Raw genomic sequence first — 26,311 nt, 5'->3', positions numbered from 1 at the left:
CGAAGCTGCTTTCGAGTTTCGCCGCCCTAAGCCTTGTGATAGACACAGCTCTAACACACGACTAGGTATGGTAAAGCGTACATCGAACATGGTCTACATCCTTTAAGTTGTTTACTACCTCAATAAAAATGCATTACATAAAGTAGTTAGTTAGTTGTTTATTTTAGCCCGGTTTTAACCTATCATTCGCCGGGGGGTGATTGAAATTACATTTCATATTGGTCGATGTTGAACTATTTATGTTTCGTGAAATTCCAAGTAGATTTTGATGTTACCGAGCTGGTGATTTTTGTAGCCGTGGAAAACATCCTCGTCAGCAGAGATGGCATTTCACCAGAGTGATAAACGCTAGAGTCAGATTTCTGCCACACCGAGGATGAAAAAAACGAAGCACCGCACAAAGAGGAAAGCGCACTTCTTCTCAGTGTCGAATAGACAGCATTTGAGTGTGTGCTTGTGGTTAAAGCAGCTGGCGCGAGTGAAACACATTCTCTTCGCATGAATCGCTCACACGCGCTCTCGTCTAAATACACCCAAGTGACCACTGGCGCGTGATTGTGAGCGAACACTTCTGTGAACTTCAATTAATAGAGAGTAGATCTTGCCTTGCTATGAAAAATTTGCAAGCAAAACCGAAAATTTTACGATAAATTGTTTTATTTTGCTGATTTTGCGTGTCCACGCTTCATCTACGAAAACCATACAGCAGAGTGCTCACCGGCGTGTACACCTCTGTGAAAGTATCTGCATCCACCTCAGAGAATTTATTAGCTAATGCTCTAACACTTTGGTGCGATTCAGTGGAAGAGGTAAAAGGAAATAAACAAACGCACTCATGATGCGTGCACACTTACACAACAGTGGTGTATAAATGTGAAAGAGAAGAGCTCTCGTTGAAGTTGTCAGTGCGAGGGGAGAAATTTTGCTTGCTCTTCGTCACACAGAGGAGATAGACATCTCTGCTCGTCAGTTGAGCCGTGGACTACGTACCTTCACTTGAGCAAAGCAAATGATTGATATTAAATTTCACGGAACATGTTGGCGTCTTTAAGAAAACAGAATAGAGCATTCTCTGCAACTGGGTCGTTGGTAGTAGATTCCAAAGCGAGCCCCATCAATGCAATTTGCTCTTTTTCTTATAAGTATTACTTATAAGGTAAAACGAAGCAATTCTTTTAGTTCATTGTATATTTCATCAGTACGTTGATCGTTTGACAAACCTTCTAAAACAACCTTGAAAGGTCTAAAAAAATTGAAAGCTTCTCAGAAAAAAAAACTTGATGACTCGATGAGACTTGCTTGTTGGAATGCTTTGAAATCGGAAATCAGCGTCCATTCAAGTCCCGGGTTGGCGGTTCAATGCATAGGGCACTGGTCCTACTTACAAACCAGTTGTCGTATGTTTGAGACACGCCAGCCAACTAAAATATAGAATGTATTTCTGAATTTTAATGCTTAAAATTTTGTATAACTAATCGATTGTTGTTTTTTTCTAAACTGTCAATTTTGATTTATCGTGCTGGCAGTTTAGCGATGACACCCAGCAAAGGCATGCACCACAAACGAGCAATGAAACGTTACAGTTGAGCAATGATCTACACCGTAAACGAAAAGTGAAACGTTTCAATGAGGTGTCACTCGTGAAACTGAGCAATGACACAATCCCAGTAAAGTTTCCTGCATGCATGAAAGTAAACAATGTCTTAGTTGTTTCAACCAATTATTGAACTTAAGACGCCTTTTGCAATAAATATTTTTTACTGCTAGTCTCTTCCGGGGACAGCTAATCATTCACCGCCATTGAAAAGTTTCATTATGAAACGTTTCTGGTGAAATGAAGCGAAATTTTGTCCTGCGTTTTGCTGTCTTCGTTCTCCGCCAAGTGACAGCATTTAAATACAACAATTTAGTTTACCTGCACGGAACCGCAAATCAACCTAATTTTAAGTACATTCCACCAATAAACTAATTTTAGGTAAAGTGGCTCTAGGTAGTTTTCATAAGACACGTGCAAAAAAATACTTAAAGATGAGTTATATTTACTCTACAGTTGAGTCGTATTGACTTAATTTCAAGTTAATACGGTTTACTTAATTTTAGCTTATTGAACGAAACTCTCGCTGTTGGGTGGTTTTGCTCTTTGTATTTTGACAACAATTGAAGGAGCGAATGAAAGGAAGTACTCAAAATTAAGTAAAAAGAAGTCAAATAATAGGTAGTTTTTATTTTCCGTGTGTATGGTTATGACAAAATCAACAGGTATGTTAGTTAAATCAACAACATTTTAGTTGAAACAACCAGGGCGTGAAACAACGATTGCCATATTGTAATTTTGTGATCTGCGAACATGACATAACCTCACAAAATGAATAGAATGAACTTTTTTTGACAGCCGCCGATGGTTTAAAAGTTCATCAGAGGTTCACTGTTTGAATTTAAAAATTTCAAGTCACCTCACAATAAACGGATTTATACAAATATACCTACTTGATGCTGGAAACACATTCAGGACAATCGTTTTAGTTCTTTTCACTGTGGAACACGCATTTAACAGGCACTTATTCGTCATTTTTCAATTTTTAATTTGCAGTCGCGAAACAAAACAAACCTCCGGCAGCTGTCAAAGATGAACTTGATTTATTAGGTTTTTCACCGTCACTGCTAACCTCAATCGGATGAACACATTTTGAAAATTCAGCGGTACTGTTTGTAAACAGACTTTTTTGTTTGTTTGTCTGTTGACAAACGGATGAGAACGTTCACGATCCATATCGCCTAAATAGAGTTCCAAAACATTTGTTAACGATTCGTTTCAGATATTTAATAAGTAAAAATGGCTAGTTGTGACGTGTAAAGATCATTGATCAAGATGTGTTCCTCGATTTTGTTTAAACTTGTTTGTAAACAGTACCGCTGAACTGTCAGAGATGAATTCTTGTTTATTTGTGACGTCACGATAAAAAATCACGTGATCACCGAAGTCTTCAATAAATCAATCGATGCGCTCGCAGTATGGAATGATGCGACGTCCTGTTGGCAACAAAACTTTTAAGAATCGATGTACTCGATGTTCGAAAGAAATAAGGGCCGTTAATGCCATCGGCGTGAACTCCGCACTTCATGAGAATAGCTCTTGCTCCAAAAATGGCAATTAGGTTTTGCACGAACATGACATAACCTAACAAAAATAAACAGAATGAACTTTTTTTGACAGTCGACGTGTACTTCTTTACAGTTTAAAAGTTCATCAGAAGTTCATCGTTCGAATGTAAAAATTGCAAGTCGCCTAACACTCAACAGATTCATACATATATCGCTCCTTGATGCTGGAAACACATACAGGGCAATCTTTTTAGTTATTTTCACTGTGGAATACGTTTTTCGCAGGCACTTTTTCGTCATTTTTTTCAATTTTTAACTTGAAATCGCAAAACAAAACAAGTACACGGCAACTGTCAAAGATGAACTTGATTCATCGGCAGTTCATTTATGTCGTCATCGTGCAAAACCTAATTAGGTTTTGCACAATGACGACACAAATGAGCTGTCGATGAATCAAATGATGAAAAGAACTAAAAGGATTGCCCTGTATGTGTTTCCAGCATCAAGGAGCGATGTATGTATAAATCTGTATATAAATGTTTAGTGTGAGGCGACTAGTAATTTTTACCTTCAAACGATGAACCTCTGATGAACTTTTAAACTGTAAACAAATACACGTCGACTGTCAAAAAAATCATTCTGTTCATTGTGTGAGGTTATATCATGTTCGTGCAAAACCTAATTTTGTTGATTCACAAACCCATTGAACCTCGACATGAATTTTCACAATTTGGAAGCGTTGTTCTGCTGTAAACCTATCCATGATGAATTGTCAAAGATTACTGAACAGTACATCAGAAGTTACTTTGACAGTTGGATGACCGGAATGACAGTTATCTTTATCGGAAAATGTGACCCAAAAAAACCTTTAATTGTTTTGTTTCAATTCTGTTCGTTTTACATATAATCAGTCACGAACTTAGTTTAACGTATGTCATTAATCAACGAAAAACAGAATGGAGAAGGGGAGATATAGCAAAAATAGACATTTTCAGAAATTGACTTGCCAAGTTTGAACATGTACGGAACTGGGCACAATTGGATTGCTTACTGAGTTGTGTTACATCACATCCACAGTAGTTCAATTGACAGATCGATTTTCCAGCGAAAAGAGGGTTTTACGTTCGATTCCAGTCTTAAAAGATTTTTGTTTTCATTCGTATGTTATTCATTAGATACTGATAAACTTTAATCTGGTTTAGTTGTCTGAAGAATTATCTTTAAAATTTTGCATCAAATGTTTGTTTGCACATTTTTTTAGCGAATTTAACCATTTGATGGTCATTCGCCGAGATATCGGAGGGTTATGATAGGATTTCGATGAATTTGTTTGGTATGATGACAGATGATTTATGTAGGACAAGCAGTAAAGTTGAAACAAAGATCGACCGGTAGCCAAATTTTAAAATTCGAATACCAGTCATGTGCCATTCCTTCACCCAGCTGTTTGTACCAATAAACAGAAAAACATAGAATAAAATAACTGACGAATAGGAAATACTATTTTCTTTTTATTTTTTTTTTTCAGCGGTGTGAAAACAGAAATGGGAAACTGAAACTTAGCTTGGTGCGAAATAAACAGAAATGTGCATTTATTTGGTTTGAAAAAGAATGTGCATAAGAATCAAGCAATAAATTTATCGAAATCAATACATTTGGAATAAAATAATGTAACCTTTAATATAATCACAACCAAGATTTAAAAAATAATCATCCAATAAATACAACTAATACAAAACTACGATTTTACACTTCATCTACTCGGATTTACCACACTTACCAACGGGGATATCATAGAGTTCATCCGATTTACTGTTATTATTGTTGTGGTGAGTGCTAGTAGGGGTAGTAGTAGTAGTAGTAGTAGTATCGGTGGGAAAATTACTGTTATCGTTTTTGCTAACGTTGTTATTAATGTTATTCAAATTGTTATGGCTAGTGTTGTTAGCAACATTGCCGTAGATATGCTGTTCGGGCTCTGGATGGGACCCGTTGGCAATCAACAACGGTCCGGGTGGGTTGCTAGGTAGCGTGGCGTAGTGCGGTATGCCATGTTGTTCCGCCGAGGATGACGTGGACGAGGTCGACGTAAGGGATGAAGGACCAACCGCATTGACGCTCGTTTGGTTCACGTGGTTATGATGGTAGTGTTGGTGGTTGTGGTGAGTATGAGGATGATGATATGTTGCGGATGATGATAGTTGATGGTGATGCTGTTGTTGATTGTTATTGTGTTGAAAATGGAAGTTATTAGTTTCGTATGGGTTGCCAACATTAGGATTCGGCTTATTTACATTAGTATTACTTGATTGCGAAACAGCAGCGCCAGCAGTAGTAGGCGTTGTGGGTGATGGTGAGCGCGTCGAAGTAGTCTGAAGTTCAACCCCTGCAGCAGGGGTAACAGGAGCAGTAGCAGCAGTAGTAGGCGGTTGACTAGCGGTAGAAACAGCTGCGATAGTGGCTGGCGTGTTATTTTGCGTTTGGCTGCTGGTATCATGATCGAGATCCGTACCATTGGTGGTTACTTTCTCGCTAGTGGGCGGCGAAACAGGCGTTTTAGGCGGTGCGACTGACGGTTGCGGTGGGTCATCGATATTGTTATTATTAGTGGTTGTGGTGGCGGATGTGGTATTTGTTGGGGATGATCGCAAAGCAGCACTGGCGGATTTCACGACTTCTGTGTTCTGATAAGAGGGTTCCGAATCATCCAGATGCTGATCTGAGCTGGGCGAAATTGATGGCGATGGGGATGCGGCTGTAAGTAGATAATAGGGAAGAAGAGAGAAAAACACAAAAAAATAATGTCACACACATGCTTCTGATGGCTTGCCGAGATTATCACTTTTGAGTGGTGAACAATCAGTAAAAGCAGTATCGAGCTAACTTACGATCTTTATCACAGCACGACGAACTACATATTTACACAGCGTACCAGAAGCATTACCAAAATCAACAATTCATTAGCGTGATTATATACAGAAAGGATAATAGATATAGATTAAGTAGAGAAACCCAAAAAGAATAAAAGTGCGATAGAAGCAGATTGAAAAAAAAACGGAAATGTACATAAAAAGCTCGACGAAACATCTAGGATGAAGAAATAATCTGATTGATAAATTATTAAGTATGGTCTAATCGTTGTAAATAAAAGACCATTAAATTATTTTGTCTTGAAAATCCTTAACTCATCGTTCATGAGTTCGTTCAATGTGATAATAGCTCGGTGCAACGTGTACAAAGTTCAGGGAAGCGGTCATTCATTTAAAATTTAGAAGAGATTAAATTGATTTAAAAAATACTGAGTAAAGACACCCACTACCAAAACGAATAGACATATCAAAGCAAATTAACCAATGCTCTAAGACTAAACGAAAATTTAGAATTAACGATGCCCGTAACAAGCAAAAACATTAGAACTGATGAAATGGCATTGGGACATTTTTTTCACGATGATTTTCAATTGTCAGAAAACGCAACATACTTTTCGGGCAGCCAGGCATGAACCTAATTTGGATATTGATTTAGAAACAATAATAAAGATGCACATGAGAGTCAGTTCATCATTCCACTATGATTAAAAACGTGAACGAATCAAATATACTCGAAATAATGCAAAAGCAATGAAAATGCCGATTTTGAAAAGCTTTGAACGAAAACAAAAAAAAGTATACGCATATTGTGTAAATGAAATTTGGTGGAAGTTCGACTGATACACTGCTCAGCAAACAAAAACACAAATTGAGTGGGCATCGCCGCGAGGGCGTAGCTCTTTTAAGGATGGTTGCTGTTTGATGCTAACATTTTGCATGGTAATCGTATGTTTTAATCAAAAATGCATCCTCAAAACAACAACAACAACATCCGAGGGTGATCGATTGTTCGAGTTCCCAGTTCATGTGGAACTTAAAGCCGTCTAATAGCAGAGAGTGTTACTTACGTCCGTTTGCATTGGCAGATCCGTTGGTTATGTTATTTACAATTGACAAGTTCGCTTTCACTGGGGACTGCGGTTGGCTGGATGGAGTTGAGTTAGCTGAAATGGAAGGGGAATAAATCAAGGGTGAACATAGAGATGATAAACAATGTTATTAGTGTATATTTTGATATGTTTAAGGACGACAAAATCTTATACTAGATAGATGATTTGATCCTTCAGCGGCAGCAATCCAACCAGCTGTCAGTCGACTGCTCTGTCGTTCACAGGGTGGCAAGTGAATTAGCGATTTCAATTTCCCGGTTTTCCTGGCGCGCGAGACTAAAAATTCCCGGTTTTTTAACATGTTCAAAAAAACATAGAAAGTTGAGTAATAAAGATTTTTCGGGTATCTCCTTGGAACTACGATTCAAATTCTCATCCACAGTTTGCCCAAACGTTCATCTTCTGAACTAACAGTACAATTTAGCCCAAAGTATTCCATCTTTGTCTTTTACTTCGCCAGTAACTTCGATGTAACAATAGGATTGAAACAAGAAACATATCTTTCCAACGGTGATGAAAGTAATCAGTCTTGCATTTCCCGAAGGAATGAAGCATCAAAATTATTGCAATTTTCTTGAAAAATCAACACAATTCACTTAAACTTCTAGCTTTTTCCAATAATCCTCTTAAGCGCAGCTTTCACATCATATTCGATGATTATTGGTGGTGTTTTATAGTTTTCCAGAAATATCATCAGTTATTTGAAAATTCAATTTAAAGTCTTACAATTAAAATTAAAATAATTATTTTTCGAACTATTCAATCTCTTTCAAGACTACCACTGAATCAGTCTTTTAAAGGCTATCTGGAAAACCAGTTCTTCTTAAAACTTATGCAAGTTAGGGGTATATTCTAGAAATGGGCAGAACCGTTCATTTCAAAGAACTCTTGAAAACTTAATAGTTGTACCGAAAGAATCAGTTCTACTGAACCGTTCTTTCGTTTTTCTGAAACTTTGTATGTTTCTTCGAAAATAATATGAGAGCAACAAATTATATTTTGTAGTAAACAGATTCAATAATAGTGAAGTCTTTTAGCATGTGTTCTACCATTTTCAAAGTTCGCGAACTTCTACCAGATTCCTCAAACCAGCAAACGTTTCGAAAGACAATTCTATTGAGAAGAATAGAGAGCTATCATTCTTCAATAAAGAACTCCAGTTCACTCAATCACGAGGAGAATTAGTTCTTTTGGACCGTACGCGAACTGACCATCTCTAGTGTATTCCAATACTTTTTCAGCCTGGTATAGTATAAGGTTAAAAATTAAAAATGAATGAACTAAAGCACAACACTCCTCCCGCAAACCCGATTTCTTCTAACAACCAGTGGCGTCTCGTGAAAAAATTTACGGGTTGTGCACTGCTTATATGGTATGATATCAGAACCGTTTCGACGTTGCAACTGAGACAGCAATTTGTTTTCAACTTCCATAAGCATAAGCCACTGAAGCCTCTCATGAATCTGTGCATACAAGTTCTCACAGAACCTATTTGACCAGTTGTGCAGTGCACGAAGTGCACATGAGGCCGAGAAGTCATTGCTAACAACATATACGATATTCTTTCAGAGTTTTGTGAATCCTATTGAAATCAATACCAAGATTTTTAAACAAGTATTGTCACAATTTGACATAACTGAGACAAATTTTGGTGAAATTAAGGAAATCATTGGCTGGCAACTAAAAACACGGCTCCTAAAAATTCTTAAAAAAAATATCCATTATGCATACTTATTCTGAAATTTGAAAAAAAAAACACTAGAAAAGGTCCTAAGTGCAAATGACAGTTCCTCTTTCTTTCGATTATTACGTTCCTATTGGCAATCCTTCTATTTTACACTTTGCATAGAATAACGACTGAAACTATCAACTTTCGATTTGCTTTTTAAAAATATGTTGGAAAATACAGAAATACGCCGTAATAATTGAAAGAGAAAATAAACAAAAAGAAAATAAATAAAGAGAAAATAAACAAAGAGAAACTGTCAATATTTGTCGAGATTTTATAGAAATCCAGAAGTATCCAAATTATCCTTATTTTTCATTATGAGCATTCATTGTGCTGTTATTGATGGCAACTAAGAAAGCTCTTATTGATTTAAAATTACTGAGGTGTTGGCTCATTTTCATTTGTTGTATCAGGAAAATCATGATGCTCAAAATCGTTACTAAGATGGGGACTAGTAAAATTTTCCCGGATTTGCACTACAATTCCCGACTTTTTCCGGTTTTTCCCGGTAAAACCAAATTCCCGACTTTTTCCCGGTTTTCCCGATTTTCCCGGTCACTTACCACCCTGCGTTAAGCTACCCAGAAGATGGGAAGAATTTACATGTCGTAAGCAACATGACTACTGTAGATGAGGTTCTATTTCTATTTTGCCTATTTTTGTGATCTCTACTACATGGAATGAAAAGTCCCGGGCCTCTCACAGAAAGGACGTGAATAGTTTCGAACCGTATATATTATTGTTGAGAACAAACCTCTAGATGGCCCAATACCAAATTTTATGACAGTCTGTCCACTAGTGTTAGAATAACAGCTGATCGTGTCAGACGAGTTCTAGTTTTCATCAAGCTATGGAAAAAGATGAGTTTCGCATTCATGCATAGAAGCAACGATGAAATTGAATAATTTGCGGTACGGAATGGTCCACCATCCCCCGTATTTTCCAGATCTGGCCCTCAGCGACTATTATCAATTTCCAAACCTGAAAAGGTTTTTCCAGAGAAAGTAGTTTTCGTCAAATGCTGAGGTAATTGTAAAAACGGAAGCCTATTTCAAAGGCCTTGAAAAATCATTAAGATGCTGAAGAACCGATAGGTCAAGTGTATCGCTCTAGATTAAGATTATACTGTAGAATAAAATAGTTTTCACAGTAAAAATTTCTTTTTCTTTGTTAGGCCCGGGACTTTTTATTCCATGTAGTATATAGCCAGTAACATTCACAACTATTCACAGTCATCGATACCCTTTCTCATACATATATCATTTGTCATTGGAAAGACATTGAATTTTATACTTTGTCCCCTTTTACGTATCGCGTGAAACAGATTTACTGTTTTTGTTTGTTGTTTTACTGTTTCTGTTTGTTGCACACATTTTTTACGACGAATCAGACTCGCCAATGTTGATCATGGCACTAAATCATTACCACGGATCAAACTCGTGACAATAGACCAAAGGATTAAAACTTGACTCTGTATAAAACTTGGAAAGTATTGATGTTTATTGCCTTCAAAAAGCAAAATACCCCACCTGTGGAATAGTAAAGATATTTAATTTCCAAAGGGCAACAGAGTTTTGTACGATAAGGTCGTTTCAGCAACTACAGCATCATTAACGGACATTACTTTCACCAGACGAAATTCTATGAAGAGAGTGGAGAAAGCTTCCTATCCTCTGAAGGAACGATCACCAGACCTCGACGCACAGCAAGTTGCGAAGCTTGTCAATAACGATATGAACGTTCTGGTAGGTAAAAAAAAATACTGTACAGGTTTGTAATCGAAAGTGGCATATACAATGAGGTATTTTTTTTGCTGTTTTTTCATGCGGTTTTCGCTTTTAACACTCAATTTTCGATTTTATCAATAATATATTGTACGAGATTACACTATATTCATGCATTTCTAAGACGTTTGGCATCGAAAAAAATAATCAATTTCAGAATTCAAGTCTCATGAATTTTTGGAAACATTAAAAAAATGTTTTTTTTTATTTTAATTTCACCGAAATTATTTTTGTTGAAACCCGTTTCGCCAAAAGCCATGTCGTTAAGTCTCATAAAATTCTTATAACTAACTAAGTTAAACTGAGATTTAACTAATAAACATAACCTAGCTTTGGGTAAACAAAAAGAATAAACCTAGACAGATGTAATATCTACAGGAGGCTGTTTTTATGCTGTAGAAGGAACAACTAATATATCGTTTGTTTGACAAAAATCGAAGGATTTACTTTAAGTAAAAAAACCCATTTAGCGAAACGATTTCCGCCGAAAATGGTATTACTGATATACTGATGCTCAAGTCACTACGGATGACATATTCACTATTCGGCAGGTACCGAAGAAATATAGTGGATACAACACTACACCGATATGTTTTCCTTAACAACTGAAACTAGGCAAATAAGACTGACTACAAATTTGATGACGGTAGAACAAGTGATCTACTCTTTCGAAAAGATTAAAATGGAAAAATAGTACGTTTAACTCTACGAGTATTGATAGACGATAATATCGAGATATTTCAGCAAATAATCGGGCTTACTTCAGCTTTGAGAACTTTAAACAAAACTAATTATTCGTGCTACGTTTAATAGACTGGGGAATCCGTAAAATTTCGAAAATCGTCGTGGCGGATATTCCCTAGTCAGTCTCCTGACTGTGTTATCATCTGTTCTAGCTCCGGAACCAAGAGTTGAATCCGCATAAAATTTAATAACAGGAGAACATTTTATTTCACCCAATTCAATTCAATATATTCAATAATTGAATATCAGTTTATGAAAATCGGTTAAGACATCTCGAAGAAAATCGAGTGCACATTTTCTCCATTACTCCGAAGTCAGAAGTCACACCTAAAAAAATCAAAAGCAGACTATGGGGCTATATTTTTTTTCATTTAAATCTAATATCGTTTTCGCTTGAAGCGAACTTCAACCCAGTTTCTACCTTAACCGCTGTCAAATGTATGGATTTGGGTTATTTTCAGTCTCAAGCGAAAACGATATAAGCTTATAAAAATCGGCCATATTCAAGGCAAGAAAAGTGCACATTTTTTATTTTTTTGGTCATTATATCCCGTTACTTTAGAGCCCGAGGTAAGATCTGAATAAAAAACAATATCCGGCTATGAGACTAAAAGATCTTTCATTTGAATCTAAACTTATAAAAATCGATTCTGTGTCCACAGAGAACGTCATGTGTACTTTTTTCATTTGATGTACATTTTGTCCCGTTACTTAGGAGCGGAAATCGGATCATTGTTAAATTTACTAACTGGTCATAAAATTATAGGATTAATTCCCTTTTGCTTAAGGAAAGAGGAAATTCAATTTCCAGTTACAAATCCCAATTTGTGATTTTGAAATAAAGATGCATTAGTTTTCGTATCAAAACCTAAAGCCAAAATTTCTTAAATCGATTCGTTAAGCCTGGTACCCTTAATCTTAATAAGCGAGAAGAAAATGAAACCACGTTCGAATGAGCCATCTGCTGGTTTCATCCTCTCGCGAGACATAATTCTGCTCACCGAAAATATAGGTACTGTTTAAAATTTTGATGCCCTGTTGTACCAAATAATGTATGCAAAACCTGACGTAAATGTCCTTACTGTCCTTGTAATGAACGTTTCGCCTTAACTTATAGTGAATCAAGTTTCAATAAGTCATATACAATAGAATATAAATGTAGATATCAATATTTGGGTATGTTTCAAGAATCCGTTAGGCATTTCAAGTCGAAAATTATGTGCCTGGTTTAGCCCCTTCCTTTTTTGTCTGGCTGAACCCTTCACAGACAATGCATTTTCAAAACACAATAATACATTGATTTGATTACTGCTAACTTACGTTTGCCTGTCACTTGAAAGCGCGTTTACAAAGGCCATGGATCTCAACAATTGCTGGTTTATAAGATATTGACCCGGCTTAGCACCGGTCTCCCCTATAAACAAAAGTGCTTACAGAACTGTATTACTGTCTTTAATTAAGGTACACAAATGTTAAATCAACGTTTTGATCAGATTTGATATGCTACCATTATAGCTGGGAGAAGATATATTCCATCACCCATTTGCTCACCATTCAGAACAAAGTATAAATAATAAATTTTAATCACATTTCATGAGATCTCAAGAGCAAATGACAGTTTCGTTTTATTTATTCTAGTTCGAATAGTTTTGGTAATAATACAAATGTTTGTTATTTTGTATTAATATAAAAAATAAAATCTGTCATAAAAGTTGAAATATTATTGTGAAATGAATGAACAAGATAAAGATCAACTGTCAATTGATTTTTATATGCATCTTGAATATTAATGTGTAGGATTCGAAAGCAAACAAATCCTAGGCATAGTGAATGAACACTGTCGGAAAGCTAAATCGTATGACAACGAAATGATAGATCGAGACCCAGAGATTCGAGTGTTATATACCATTCGACTCAGTTAGTCGAGTTCAGCAAATGAATGTGCGTGTATGTGACGAATATATGCATTTAATTTCCTTTGAGATGGATGGACCAAAACTCGCAATCTTTGATTAAAATGGAAAGTCTTATGGTGTTATAGCCTGGAATCAGACTTCCGGTTCCGGAATTACAGGGTGACATGTGTAAAAATAATATACAAAAAATGTGCACTCAATTTTTTAAAGATTTTTAGAAATGACAATTTTCACAAACTTAGTTTCAAATAAAAGGTTTTATAGATTAATGAATTGCCATTGAATTTTAACCGGAAGCGACATCTGATTTTGGAATTACAGAGTGTTGAATGATGAAAAGTTTCATTTCTAAGACTGGGTTTTTATATGAGGATGTAAAGAGGAGCAAATTTATCAGAACTGGTCAGTAAATTTTTCTACCATAAAGGTCTTGTTAGTTTATGACTGAACAAAATTACGGTATATCGGCCCTCAATTCCCGATTCTGGGAACAGCGGCAATATTGGTCAAAAGACATCGCAAAGGAATTTCATCGATTTCTCATAGATAGCTAGATGTTGACGAACTTTGATTTAAATGAGAGGCATTAGATTACATTGACTAAGATTGATTATCTCGGATACAACAATACCTAAACGTCATTTTATCGATAATTTAAAAATGATACGTAATTTACAAAACTGGCCTCAAAACTTTTTCAATCTATGTCTTGTTAGTTGACCATTTTTGAAAACTTTTCCGGTTTTACCTGTCCCCAGTTTTCGGTTCCGGAAGTATTGAGAATAGTGACATAAATTCCAGAATGGATCTTATATCAAAATCTTTGGTAAACGTCAATGAGAAAGGCATCATTTAATAATGTTTACACTACGAGAGGGACCTTGAGTCCTGGGTTTGGTTAAACGAATGTAGTTGTGATGCCGAATCGTCGCTGTGGATATAATTTGTAAAATTATCAAATCGATCCGCGATAAAATGTTTGAGTCACAATACCGGTCAATAAAAAAAGGTTCCATTCAAAAAATGTTTAAAGGCGTCATCGCGCATCAACAAGGTGTGGAAATCATACAATTGGAAAGAAAATCCTTTTTCGCAAAAGCGTCCAAAACTAACGACACACTCACCGGTAATCTTCTTGAGCGTGTACGAGCCTCGTTGCGATTCGGTGGCCAATTTATCGACGATGGCTTCAAGTTCCGAGTAGATCTTTGCCGTTTCACTGTGGAACTGCTGTTCGGAAGCGAACAGCGTTTGCAAGTTCGTCACCAGAAACAGTATTCTCGAGTCGTGCAGTGCCGGTAGTTCATCGTGCAATTCCGTATTGAGTACTTCGTAGGTGCGTTTTGCTTCCTCTAGCTGTTCGCGTCCCTTTGTGATCTGTAACATCAAACGGTTGGATTCATTAGACTACTGAGTATCGTGCTCGATTTTTTGTTTCATATTTACTTTAATATCGTCCTTACGTTTGGCGGCGTTCGCTTGTAGGCCCTGGAAAGAGTGTCGCTGGCTGTCGTAGTCCACCAGCTTCCGACCTCGCTTGTCAACCTTTTTCTGCAAAGTGAGATACAACGCTTGAAGGTACTACAAAAAAAAAACTATGATCAAAGGAGGTCACCTACCCTCATCTCTGGAAACTGCGAGGTGTACGTATTGAGCGGTATCAGCACCTGGTCACCCAGCTTGTGCGAAAAATCCTGGAATAACACTTCGACTGTGTTGGTTTGCGCATACAGTGCTTCCGAGCCGGTCCACTGGCTCTCGTACACTTCGTTTATGGCATCCATTAGGCTTTTGGAAGCGCTCTGAACGGCTGCAAAATCGAAAACAACAAACACACAAACGCCTAGTTTTAGTAAACTTGCTAAATTATGTTTCGATGTAGCAACAAACCTCGCACACATCTGATGTAGTTGTTGAACTCTTTCTGCAGTCTGGTGGCACTGTTCTGCTGGCGGGTGAAGTTGGTCAGGTGCTCATCGAAGATTTCATCTGCTGTGCGGTCAACTTTGCCGAGATTTTGTAAAAGCTGGAACGAAACAAGCGTAGGACATAGATTAGATTAAATTAGGTTACTATTTTGAGCTGTTTAAATGAGGCGAATTATTAGTATTGTTCGTTCGACCAACTCGATTTTTGATAGATATGTGCTGATTTGAAGTGAATGGAATCGCCACGCTTAACATCAAAGGAGTGTGACATGATTTGATTCTGTTGAACCCAGATAAAACAATTTTGCCAACAAACATTTTATGGTTTTGGATAAGACTCAAGTTTCCGGTTTTTTTGTTTAGAGCGGCTCATGTAAAAGTAACAGACATTTCATTTTTCAGTTCCGCTCGAGGACGTGATGTCATCGACATAGCTCTGCGTGACACGATATTTTGGTTGCGCAGCTTTATTAGCTAATAAATATCCACAGTACTGAGTGAGTATTCAGGCCGACACTTTGCACGAAACCAGACAGCCGGGACCGGGACCGGTGTCGGTACAGCGAAGATTTATTTTTCTGTTTGGCTTCAAGTATTTTTAACGTGAAACACCGTCTGTTTTTCATGAATTGTATCATATTTTAGACGAGATCCTGCGCGGTGGAGAAAATTTACCGCTGCCAAGTGCGATGCAAAACTGTGATGGCAGTTCATTCATCTCAATACCATTGCCAAAGCGCCATCATCAGTACGCGTTTTTAGAGAACAAATTGCGTCAGAGTTTCTTGCAGGGTGTGAAAATACGGCGGGAATCGATATTCTATTGAAAGTACTACAGAAATATTGAAAATTTTGAAACTCAAAAACATTGAAGCAAAAATAATTGAGATTTGTCAAATATTGGTTCTTTTCTTATTATGATGACCTCGAACTCAGATTTCAATGACCTAAGAGCTCAAACATCTCACTCGGGCGCTGTTTGATTATCTTGGCGCATTTTTCTGGCTTCAGAGCTAAATTAAGTCTAAATTTCTGAAAATACGCGCAAAACAATTATTGTACACCAGAACAAAACAATAGTCAGTCTGTTTAAAAAGAACCCACTTTCCGTCTGCCTCAGGCTCATACTAAACTAGTTAAGAGGGATAAATATGTGCATACTTATACTAAGAGTCGAAAATTGTCACGTATTTTTGAAGAAAGAATTTACTTCAAATGCCTCATCTTCGGTTTTTTACTATCTTATTCATAAATGATCGCATTCGAAACTAATGAAGAGAGACAAAGCATTTTCGTATTTCACTTCAACAAAAGATAGTTTCAAAGCGAACGTCATTCGTTTCCATACAAGACGAAACCAAAATTTCGTCTGCAAGTACATTCTGTCGAATTTCAATTCTTCAATATATTTTTTTATTTCTTCACTATAACGAAAATCTGTGAAGTTTGACAATAAAGAGTGTCCAAAATATGGTAAGTCAATGTTTAATTTCACAAACGAGTCTATCATTGAAATATTCGGTATATTGATGGATATGTACTTGGTTTGGTCACCAGTCATGGTCTAGACAGGGCTTTTTGAAAAGTTGAATTATTTCGCTATTTTGAATGAATTGTGAATAAATGGCTTTGTATACCCGATTTGTTCTGATTCCTGTATACCCTGAATGAATCTTGTCTCTTTTCAAAATCGTCTGAAAAATGACGGTGTTATTGAACATTTAAATAGGTTCTGTATAGATGGTGCACCCTGTATTGATTCGAATGTCGATACGTACGTCTATTTTAGTATGATCGTGTCCTGCACACTACTAAGTGTTGTGAACGATTTCGAGATGAACAAACCTCATGAATAAGAGGCTCAGGTCCTACTAAAGGATGATTTTTAAGAGGTATAGGATTTGATTTTCAAAAAAATTATATTTAATGTTTGAAAAGTTGGTCGCGGCTCCGTTTTAGATTACCCATGCTCAAGGTCCGATTTTGGCACCTATCTCTAACATATCGGTTGGTATTTCACGAATAATGTTACCGGCCCATAATCCACACAAAACAGTGACATTTTGGGATGCATTGGTAGCTCTTCCAATGCTTCTGGCTGGTCTTCACCCCAGATGCGGCAATTTTGCTTGATGCCGTATCCATTCAACCAGGAATGCGATTCCTTGCTGAACACAATTTTCCGATAAAAAAGTGGATCTTCCTCCAACTTTGCCAGCGCCCAATAATGATTAAATTATAGACCAAACGACGACTCATAGTTAAATGACAGATCAAACTGAGCAAGTATGACAATAACACAAGACAATATTCTCACATGATCTGTCAAAAACAGTGTTGCCAAAAAGATACCACAAAAAAATCACCCTTTATATCCGAGTCCCAGGTAACTCATAATTGATTGCAAGTGTTGCCGAGTTCGACCTACAGTAAAAGAAATCGAAGGTTTGCTTAAAAGAGCGAATATCTCAATGTGAACAATGTACAAAATTTCCAATTAAACAAAGGTATAAGTGCAATATACATACAGTTTCATGCACAGCAGTTTTTGACAGTTAGTTTCATTGCTCATTAAAAATGTTCTGAATAATACAGTACTGCTGTAGAAGCGCGATAATATGATCTTACTCCGTAAGCTGACGTTACAATTATGATTTGCTGCAATAGATCGTAATACTTGAAGGACTATATTTCTTCCTATGTGATATTCGTCTGAAAACAAGAGACCCATGTAAATCGTTGAACACTTATAAAAATCAGCAGGATATATGCCAATATTTTAAGTAATCAGTTTGCGATGAATTCCACTAATTATTTGAGGTTCAACTTCTTCTTGCTTGTTTTCCGATTACCCATTCAAATGAACCCTCTGAAAATTGGTCCTTCCGTCTCCGAGAAAGATATAGCCATATTTTGGTGACATGCAATCACATGTGGAGAAACACAGTAAAAAAATATCCCAAAAATCTCTGTGTCTGTGTCTCTATGTCATGCTTAGAGAGTATGCTACCAATATTCTGCTATTTTCGACACTGCAGAAGCTTACAAGTGGCAGACGAGGTTCGCATCTCTCTGAAGTAAGTTTCAGAAAGAGAGGGAGGGTATTTTTAAGTATTATTATCGGTTCCAGCGTAACTAACGCAGAGTCTAACAAAGTGCCAATTGTTTTAGGGTGTGCTTTTCAGGATTTTTCAATCTTGCTATAAGGAATGAAAAATCAATACTATTGCACACTCATTCAAGCATGAAGAATTGATCATTTCCGCCCTCGGAAAAAATAACGATATGGATACTAAGCACTAAAACATCACGATGGTAAATGAATGGACGTGACCAGTGAACCGATTGCTTCTCAATTCCCAGTGAAAAGAGAATCAAACAGATTCAGTAATTAAACATACACTAAGGTATTTTTTGCGGTCTTTTTTTATGCGTTTTTTATGCGAATTTTTAGAGTTATGCGGTTTTTTTGTGAGAATTTTCAGAGTTATGCGGTTTTTTTATGCGAATTTTCAGAGTTATGCGGTTTTTTTATGCGATACGTAAACTCGCATAAAAAGACTTCAGTGAATTTGATTGGTTTTATTTACATGACATAAGTAATATAAAACTAAATTATTTTGACGTTTATTTTTTTTTGCATTTCTCTATAGAAAGGTAATAAAATTGCTGAAAACCCCTACTTTCGAACGGAGCCTCGGAGCCGACCTATAGTGTTTGTTATATACCATTCGACTCAGCACGACGAGCCCGGAAAATGTCTGTGCGTGCACCAAGATGGCTAAGCAGATTTCAACAACCTTAGGCTCGTTTGAAAGCTACTATCGGCCATTTATTAAGTTCAAAGATCAAATGGCCGTGACTTTTGGTTCCGGGGATATAATGGTATAAGTGACGTAACCAACAAAACGCGTTGTTTTATTACCGCTCAATTTTCTTAAAGATGGCCGAACCGATTCCAACCAGCTTAGCCACTATTCGGCCATTAATCAAGTTTTAAGGTCAAATGGCTGTGACTTTTGGTTTCGGAGGTATAATGGTATAGGTGACGTAACCGACAAAACGTGTTGTGTTTCCACCGCACAATTTTCTCAGAGAATGCAGAGCCGATTTGAAAGTTACTATTGAGCTGTGGACCAAGTTCGAAGTTTAAATGGCTAGCACTTCCGATTTCGGAAATATAATGGGATAAGTGGCGTCAGAGACATAAGGCGTAGTTTTTTATCGCTAAATTTTCTCAGTTATGGCTGAAGCTCGTCGTTACTATTGATTCATGGTCAAGTTCGAAGATCAAATAGCTGTGATAATGGTATAAGTGACGTAACAGACAAAACGCGTTGTTTTTACAGCTTAACTTTATCACAGATTGCTTAGCCGATTTCTACAAGTCTATGCCCGTTTAAAAGCTATACTTTTGAATTTTGGATGAATTTTGAAAATAAAATGGTTATCGCTTGCGGTTCTGAAGATTAGTATAATTGATGTAACCGACTAACTGCACGTTATTCATCGGCTGAATTTCCTAGAATGACTCAACGAATTTCGATTAACTTATTTGAAACCTAACAATATCCATCAAATTTGGAAGGTTTATGGCGAACATTTCCGATTCGAGAGATGAAAGAATCGGTTTTGCAAGACTTAGACTCGTTTGAAAGTTACTATTAGATTATTTTAGATCACAATACTAATGGCCGAGGCTAGAATCCTGCAAATGTTTTAATGAGTCTGAATGGCATTGTCACACCACTAAGGCATTGTCACACCACTAAGTGGATTAAGAAGGTTTATCTCGTTTGCCTTGGTTTTCTATGTTGTAAGAATCGTATGGAATAGCAGACTAGCCTATACTTGAAATATATGCGACAAATACTTAAAACAGTTTTCAGAAGGATTCACATTTATCATACACTCAAATTACTAGGTGATTTGTAATAGAATGTTGCCCAAGGTATGAAATGTAACGTACTTATAACTGAGATATGTTAGAATCTTTATCGAACAATTTATAACAAATGATGCGGTCTGTAGTCACTGAGCAGCCTATTTTCGTAATAATTAACGATGTGCCTGCTTCAAACAAAATCGACTAGTCGAAGGTCATTTATAAACAACTATGAATCACAGGCGAACCAATACTTCTTCAGAAGTCTTGCGCTCATGACTTAAATCTAGTGATCCGGTTTAAAAACAACTTATTCACCTTCAAGACACTTCCGCGGTAGGTGTGGTAACAATTGATTTTTACCCTCAATACCAATCATAATGTGTTATAATTTTAGAACTAGAATTACTCCGTTACTGATCAAGATCAACGGAAATTGCATAGAAAATCGTTACATTTTTTAGCCTGGGATTTGCCAGATATCCTTCAATGTGCAATATCTACTACACACTTAGAAAATTTCGCAGTATTCGGTAATTTTTTACCGAATTTTCAACAGCTGAACGTTCGGTAAATTAATTGATTACCGATCGTTCGGTAATTGCTGAACTGTCAAACAACTACCGTAAACTGTAAACCAAATGGATCTAACAGATTGTTCGGTAATTTTTGTTTGATCGTTTTCCTTTTGTTAAAATTCTGGTTTTTAGGATTTCAAAAAAACAACACATATTCACAAAAACGAATGAAGAAAACGGTTTTATTCCACGAGAAATATAAAAAGTGTCAAATGTTCCGATTGACCGGAATTATGAGCGCCTTCCAAAACACTGCACAATCCGTCGAGTCCAACCAAAATTACCCTTGAACGATTTGTGTTGGCAGCAAGTGGACAAGTGAAACAAAATTATTTTCTGCCTATAAGTAAACAAAAAGATGTTAGTGGCTCTAATGTCTTAGAAACTTTTATCACCTGTACCTCAATCCATTCGATGAACCCTTCAACATTTTTTTCGTTTGGTTAATAAAAAGACACTCACTGAATATTTTAATAACTGTTTGACAGTTAGTTTCATGACAATCAGTTTTCACAGAAGTTCGGTTATTGGAAGATAACTTTACCAAACGGACAGTATGATTTTTACCGTATTCGGCGACTCTTCAGGTTTACTGTATCAATTGTATATCTAATGAATAAAAATAATAATGAAAATTTACGTTAAACTGATCGTTCGGTGAAAATTTGCACAATTGTTGTAAAATAAATCCCATGCACCGAAATATCGGTTCTTTCTATAGATTACCGAAAGTTCCCGTCAAAAAGATTACCGATCAAAGGAATTAAATCTTAGTGTGGAAGTTTTAAAATCAATTATCAACAAAAAACATCAGATAGGCCCGAACGGAAAAGGAAAACGTTAGTCCTACATTTATTGTTACTATAGACCGCACTCTATAAGTCGATATTCGCACTATTGTATAAATTTCAGACCTTGGAATTCAGCCATCATATAATTGATTATTAATTTTCGTTGAAAACAAATAGGACTATTCTGAAAACGAGTAGAAAAATTCAAGAAAATTTTGAAAGTGAACAGATTTGAACTCAAAACTATGACAATCGTAGTTATTAAAAAAGCATTAAAACGAAAAACCGTACTATTAAAAAACCTGTCATTAATTTTCCTATCATATATGTCCTACGTAAAATAAACCCATTTTCACCCTCACATTTTACTACTAACGTGGTAGCCTTCATACAACTTCTTTTTATTGACCACGGGGAAACATGAGATAGGAACTAACCAGCACAGCTAATTATATTCAATATATATATATATATATATATATATATATATATATATATATATATATATATATATATATATATATATATATATATATATATATATATATATATATATATATATATATATATATATATATATATATATAAATATATATATATATATATATATATATATATATATATATATATATATATATATATATATATATATATATATATATATATATATATATATATATATAAATATATATATATATATATATATATATATATATATATATATATATATATATATATATATATATATATATATATATATATATATATATATATATATATATATATATATATATATATATATATATATATATATATATACATATATGGTTGCGGAAACATTTTGAGTTTGGGGTATCTAATCTAAGACCGTTCAAATTATCATTCAATCATGATCGAATGAAGAGTAAAAAAATATTTTGTTTCTAAACACAAAAAATATCTGAAGACTTATCTAAACTATGATTCGTTTTTAGCGATTCAAACGAATTTGTTACATTTACAAAACATTCTACCTAAGTTGCATTCCTGAAATCAAAAACAACAACAACATCAAAACGGTTCAATGTCGATTTCAACGACCCTGTCGAAAGGCGGAAACTACAAATTTAAAACAAAACAAAAAATCGCTCAACTTTCGCCACTTGTGAGGTAGAAAATGAATCTCGCTTGCAGTTTCGTTTTCACCCGGCATCGATTGCACTGGGCACTTTTCTAAGCACCGAACTGTGATCATTGCAACCGGTTCGTTGACTAACCTATTTATATTACCATTCACTTGGCGCGGTGCGCTCATGGCTACCCCCGCATAACTACTACACATGTTACCGCCTGTTTCCGCGGCTGTTGACTTTTGTTTTCATCTAGAAATCCCATGGTAATCCGCTACACTGGAGATAATCTTCGAACTAACAGTTGTACGGTTTGTGGTACACACCAGTAAAATGATCATGATTGAATTTATTGAATTTGTGTTGTTTTTCCTTTGGAGCTGTTACAGGGGATTGCTAATTGCAGTATCGGATTCAAAGGAACTTTCTTGCAGCAAGATATTGAATGCAATCGTGTGTGCGTACGTTTGATCATTGCAAGGAGAGGTTTATTTTCGTTTCTAAAAAGCTCTTCGCAATAGTACAATTTACGACGATAAAGCTATTTTTATGTTAGATGGTATCTTTATGGCATCTAATAAAGGTAGCTGCACCTTTGAAATAAATTGGACACCACTGACCGTTGCAATTCACTGTGGGTGTAGCTTCCGCTAGCCAGTCTTGAGTAAATCCAATGTCGAGACCCTTGTTTCCATTCATTAGTGACCGATAATTATGATTATTTGAACGCACCATGCCTCTCCCTTCCAATCATGGAACAGGCATGGGTATCAACAATGGTAGACAATGCCAAGAGAAAGGTTTTCTCTACAACTAGGAGTTGAGTTGCAATCAGTGTTTGAATGGCCGTGACTACATCCAGTGAATAAAAAAAGGTAATTAAATAAGGCAATTGCGACCGCCACAAGTACAATCTTTCGATATATCCGATTAAACTGATCAAACATTCACCGCAAAGGGCGCGTTTGTTTTGTCGACATTTTGTTCGTTTTCATTTCATCGAGATTAAGAAAGGTGGTGTTTTCTAAACCATGCATTAAACCAGGATGAGTTTTTGCTTTTTTCATATAGAAAAAATATACAATCACTGAAAAAGGCACTTTTCACCTGAGATATACGATTTGATTCAACTATTCGGAATCGGAGTGGTGTGTTTGTTTATTCCTGATTCCCACAAAACAATGGCACTTTTCCATGCTTATTTGATTTAATTATTTTATTATTTTAAGTTGACGGAACCCCCATTCATTTCAGCTCCAGTAATCATCTTTTATATACTCAAACCATAAGTTAAAGTGAGATATGCTGTCTCGGTACGGCTCCATTAACTCTAAGGGTAAGATGAAAATAAGTGCATTCGCTTCGAGGTTTCACGTTGCTACAGTTGTCGAACTATTTTTCAGTGGTATTGCTTCTTACAGGCGAAACGAAGACATTGCATTTGATTTTATCACAAATCGTTGATTGAAAGTCGAGTAATCCGCAAATTAACTTGGTGACTCTACTAATGAGATAACTCTATTTTATATTACACACTTAGAAAAATTTACATCTTTATAGATGCACATAATAGGAGCATCGCGATTCACTTACACTGCCTCAAGCAACCCATTTTATTGGTATTGACAAACTAGGCCTTGAGTACGTAACTGCTAATCGCTTACCAGAAAATCAGTTTTTGTGCGAATTAATCCGATACTAACATGTGATTAGGGTATATCGTACGATAGGCCCTTTTAAAAGTTAAGAAAAATAATGCTCATTATTCAAGTTTTGAACAAGGAATTCAAGCATATTGTGCATAATTTCGTAGATCGGGTTTCCGACTACGAAATTATATTGATTATTGTGTAGATAAAAGTTGTAGAACTGAGCAATGAGCATCATATTTTGTAGCATTTACGAGGGCCTCCCGTACGATATACCCTAATCACATGTTAGTACCGAATTAGCGGAACGAAACGAACTATAATCTGCTCGCAAATATGCAACGTATCATCGTCATCGTGTTTTAGGTAATATTATAATTCCAGAGTAATGTCTTTCCTTCAACTCCAACTCCTTCTAGTTCAGTTACAAATTACCCAGTGAGGGAAATGAAATAAGCGAACCTTCTTCAATCTCATAAATTTGGAGATGTGATGAAACAACTTCCCAGAAGCAACCTGATACAATATAAAGAGTGCCAATGTGATGTACGCGAAATGGGACTGTATCGAATTTCAAAGAGCAGTCATTGCTAAAACAAAGTAGAAAAAGTCTGTCTGCTACATTTGAGCAAAATCGCACACGGTTGAAAGGACCAACATGGCGACTGAATGTTGAAGATTTCTTAAAAGTTCATCAAGTCTCACATTTGCTTCATTTTTTTTTATTTTGTTTGATTCTGGGACTTTTGAATTGAAATTAGGTTGAAAACTTGAACTGCTGCTTTCGTATTCGGGACTCGAATCTAGGATAAGTTGCGTGATTTTGCCCATCGCATAATGCCCACACTTTACACAATTTTCAACATGTTTTTTACACTTGATATGTTATTGGGTTTCGTCATAAAAATATGTTTTTCGTATTTCACCGACTTCAGTACACTTGCTTCTTTATCGAATTGATAATATCAACTGGAAGAACTCGAATCGAATCTTGCCGAACATACACGGCGTACGCATACTGTTTTATTTCATCGGGCTAATTTTGAGAGTTAGTTTCTCGCAGCTCCAGGGTGAGGCAATGACAATGACAGAATAGTGAATCAGCTTTACTTTCCTTCAGTTTCAAAAGGATACTCGTTCTTATCTTTATTTCTATAGTTTCGAAACTACTTCTGGTTGAGTGTTGACGGAACAACGTTTTTCTCTATCTATTATTTTTGATACACAACTAATGGAGAAAAGTCTAACATACAAAGCTAAGATGTTGTTCCCCAACATTTTGCTCGAGAGTTCAATAAAATTTCTGCAAGTCAAAATTAATCTGCTAATTCGGACTAATAGGCTTACAAAAGCTTGTCGATGTTTGTGTGTTCTCATTCAAATGCCATAAACAAGTACATGCAACTGCACACTTGCAATTACATTAAACGAGCTCTTTCTTTACAGGAGCATTCCGCAATTAGATACAGTATAGATACAATCGTTAGTGATTATGTGATTGCATCGGGTGGTATCCAAATTATATTCCAAAAAAAAAAACAGGTTGTAACTCAGCCTCCGAGAATTGTTCATAAAATGCAACACGTATCGAGCAACTCTGGTTATGTAAGATTGAGCTTCTGTGGAATCTTTTGTATCATACCAAATTTCTCAAAAAAAGTACGAATAGTAGAATCTAAGTACCGTTATAATGATGAACTTAAATAGAATCACAAAAATTAAATCGGAGGAGTTAACATGTGTCACACTCATTCAGTAATAGCCGTTCAACCGAGAAGGTTGTGTATAGAAGCGTACAGTTTAATAACGCTGGTTGGTTTACACGCGTTAAATACGACAACGGTTGAACTACAGGTAGAGACCTGTTGGCAGCAGCCGTTAAAACGTATAGTCGTGCTGCATAAGAGAGCCCTAGTGCTGGGCCAAGCTGGTGAAGGAAACAACAAAGGGCGTTTCCCAAACTCTACCCAGGCCGCAATATACAGCCACAAGTGCTGAGCAGGAGAGTGCAAAGGCACATCGAAGAGGAAGAGTGCAAAGGCACATAGAAGCAGGAGAGTGCAAAGGCACACCGGTGCGAAGGCACTTCGGTGCAGAAGCATATCGGTGCGGAGCAC

The 26,311-nt window shown here is 36.2% G+C and overlaps 1 protein-coding gene across 2 annotated transcripts in view; it reads right to left on the bottom strand.

Annotated features, from left to right (window-relative positions):
* The window catches only part of LOC131439346 (amphiphysin), a 140,884-nt gene that overhangs the window by 6,893 nt on the left and 107,680 nt on the right, over positions 1-26,311 (bottom strand). The window contains exons 2-8 of one of the 2 annotated variants that reach the window (XM_058610253.1): positions 15,145-15,280; positions 14,874-15,064; positions 14,701-14,805; positions 14,379-14,631; positions 7,040-7,135; positions 5,397-5,857; positions 4,883-5,315 (exon numbers count right to left, since the gene is read on the bottom strand). In XM_058610253.1, the coding sequence (XP_058466236.1) occupies positions 4,883-5,315; positions 5,397-5,857; positions 7,040-7,135; positions 14,379-14,631; positions 14,701-14,805; positions 14,874-15,064; positions 15,145-15,280 (1,675 nt within the window). The remainder of the gene's footprint in view (positions 1-4,882; positions 5,316-5,396; positions 5,858-7,039; positions 7,136-14,378; positions 14,632-14,700; positions 14,806-14,873; positions 15,065-15,144; positions 15,281-26,311) is intronic. The other variant, XM_058610254.1, reaches the window with a different exon arrangement.

The sequence above is a fragment of the Malaya genurostris genome, chromosome 3 (genome assembly GCF_030247185.1).
Source record: "Malaya genurostris strain Urasoe2022 chromosome 3, Malgen_1.1, whole genome shotgun sequence".
Taxonomy (NCBI): Eukaryota; Metazoa; Arthropoda; class Insecta; order Diptera; family Culicidae; genus Malaya; species Malaya genurostris.
Note: the sequence above shows the minus strand (reverse complement) of the source record. Positions and strands in the feature narration are given on the sequence as shown.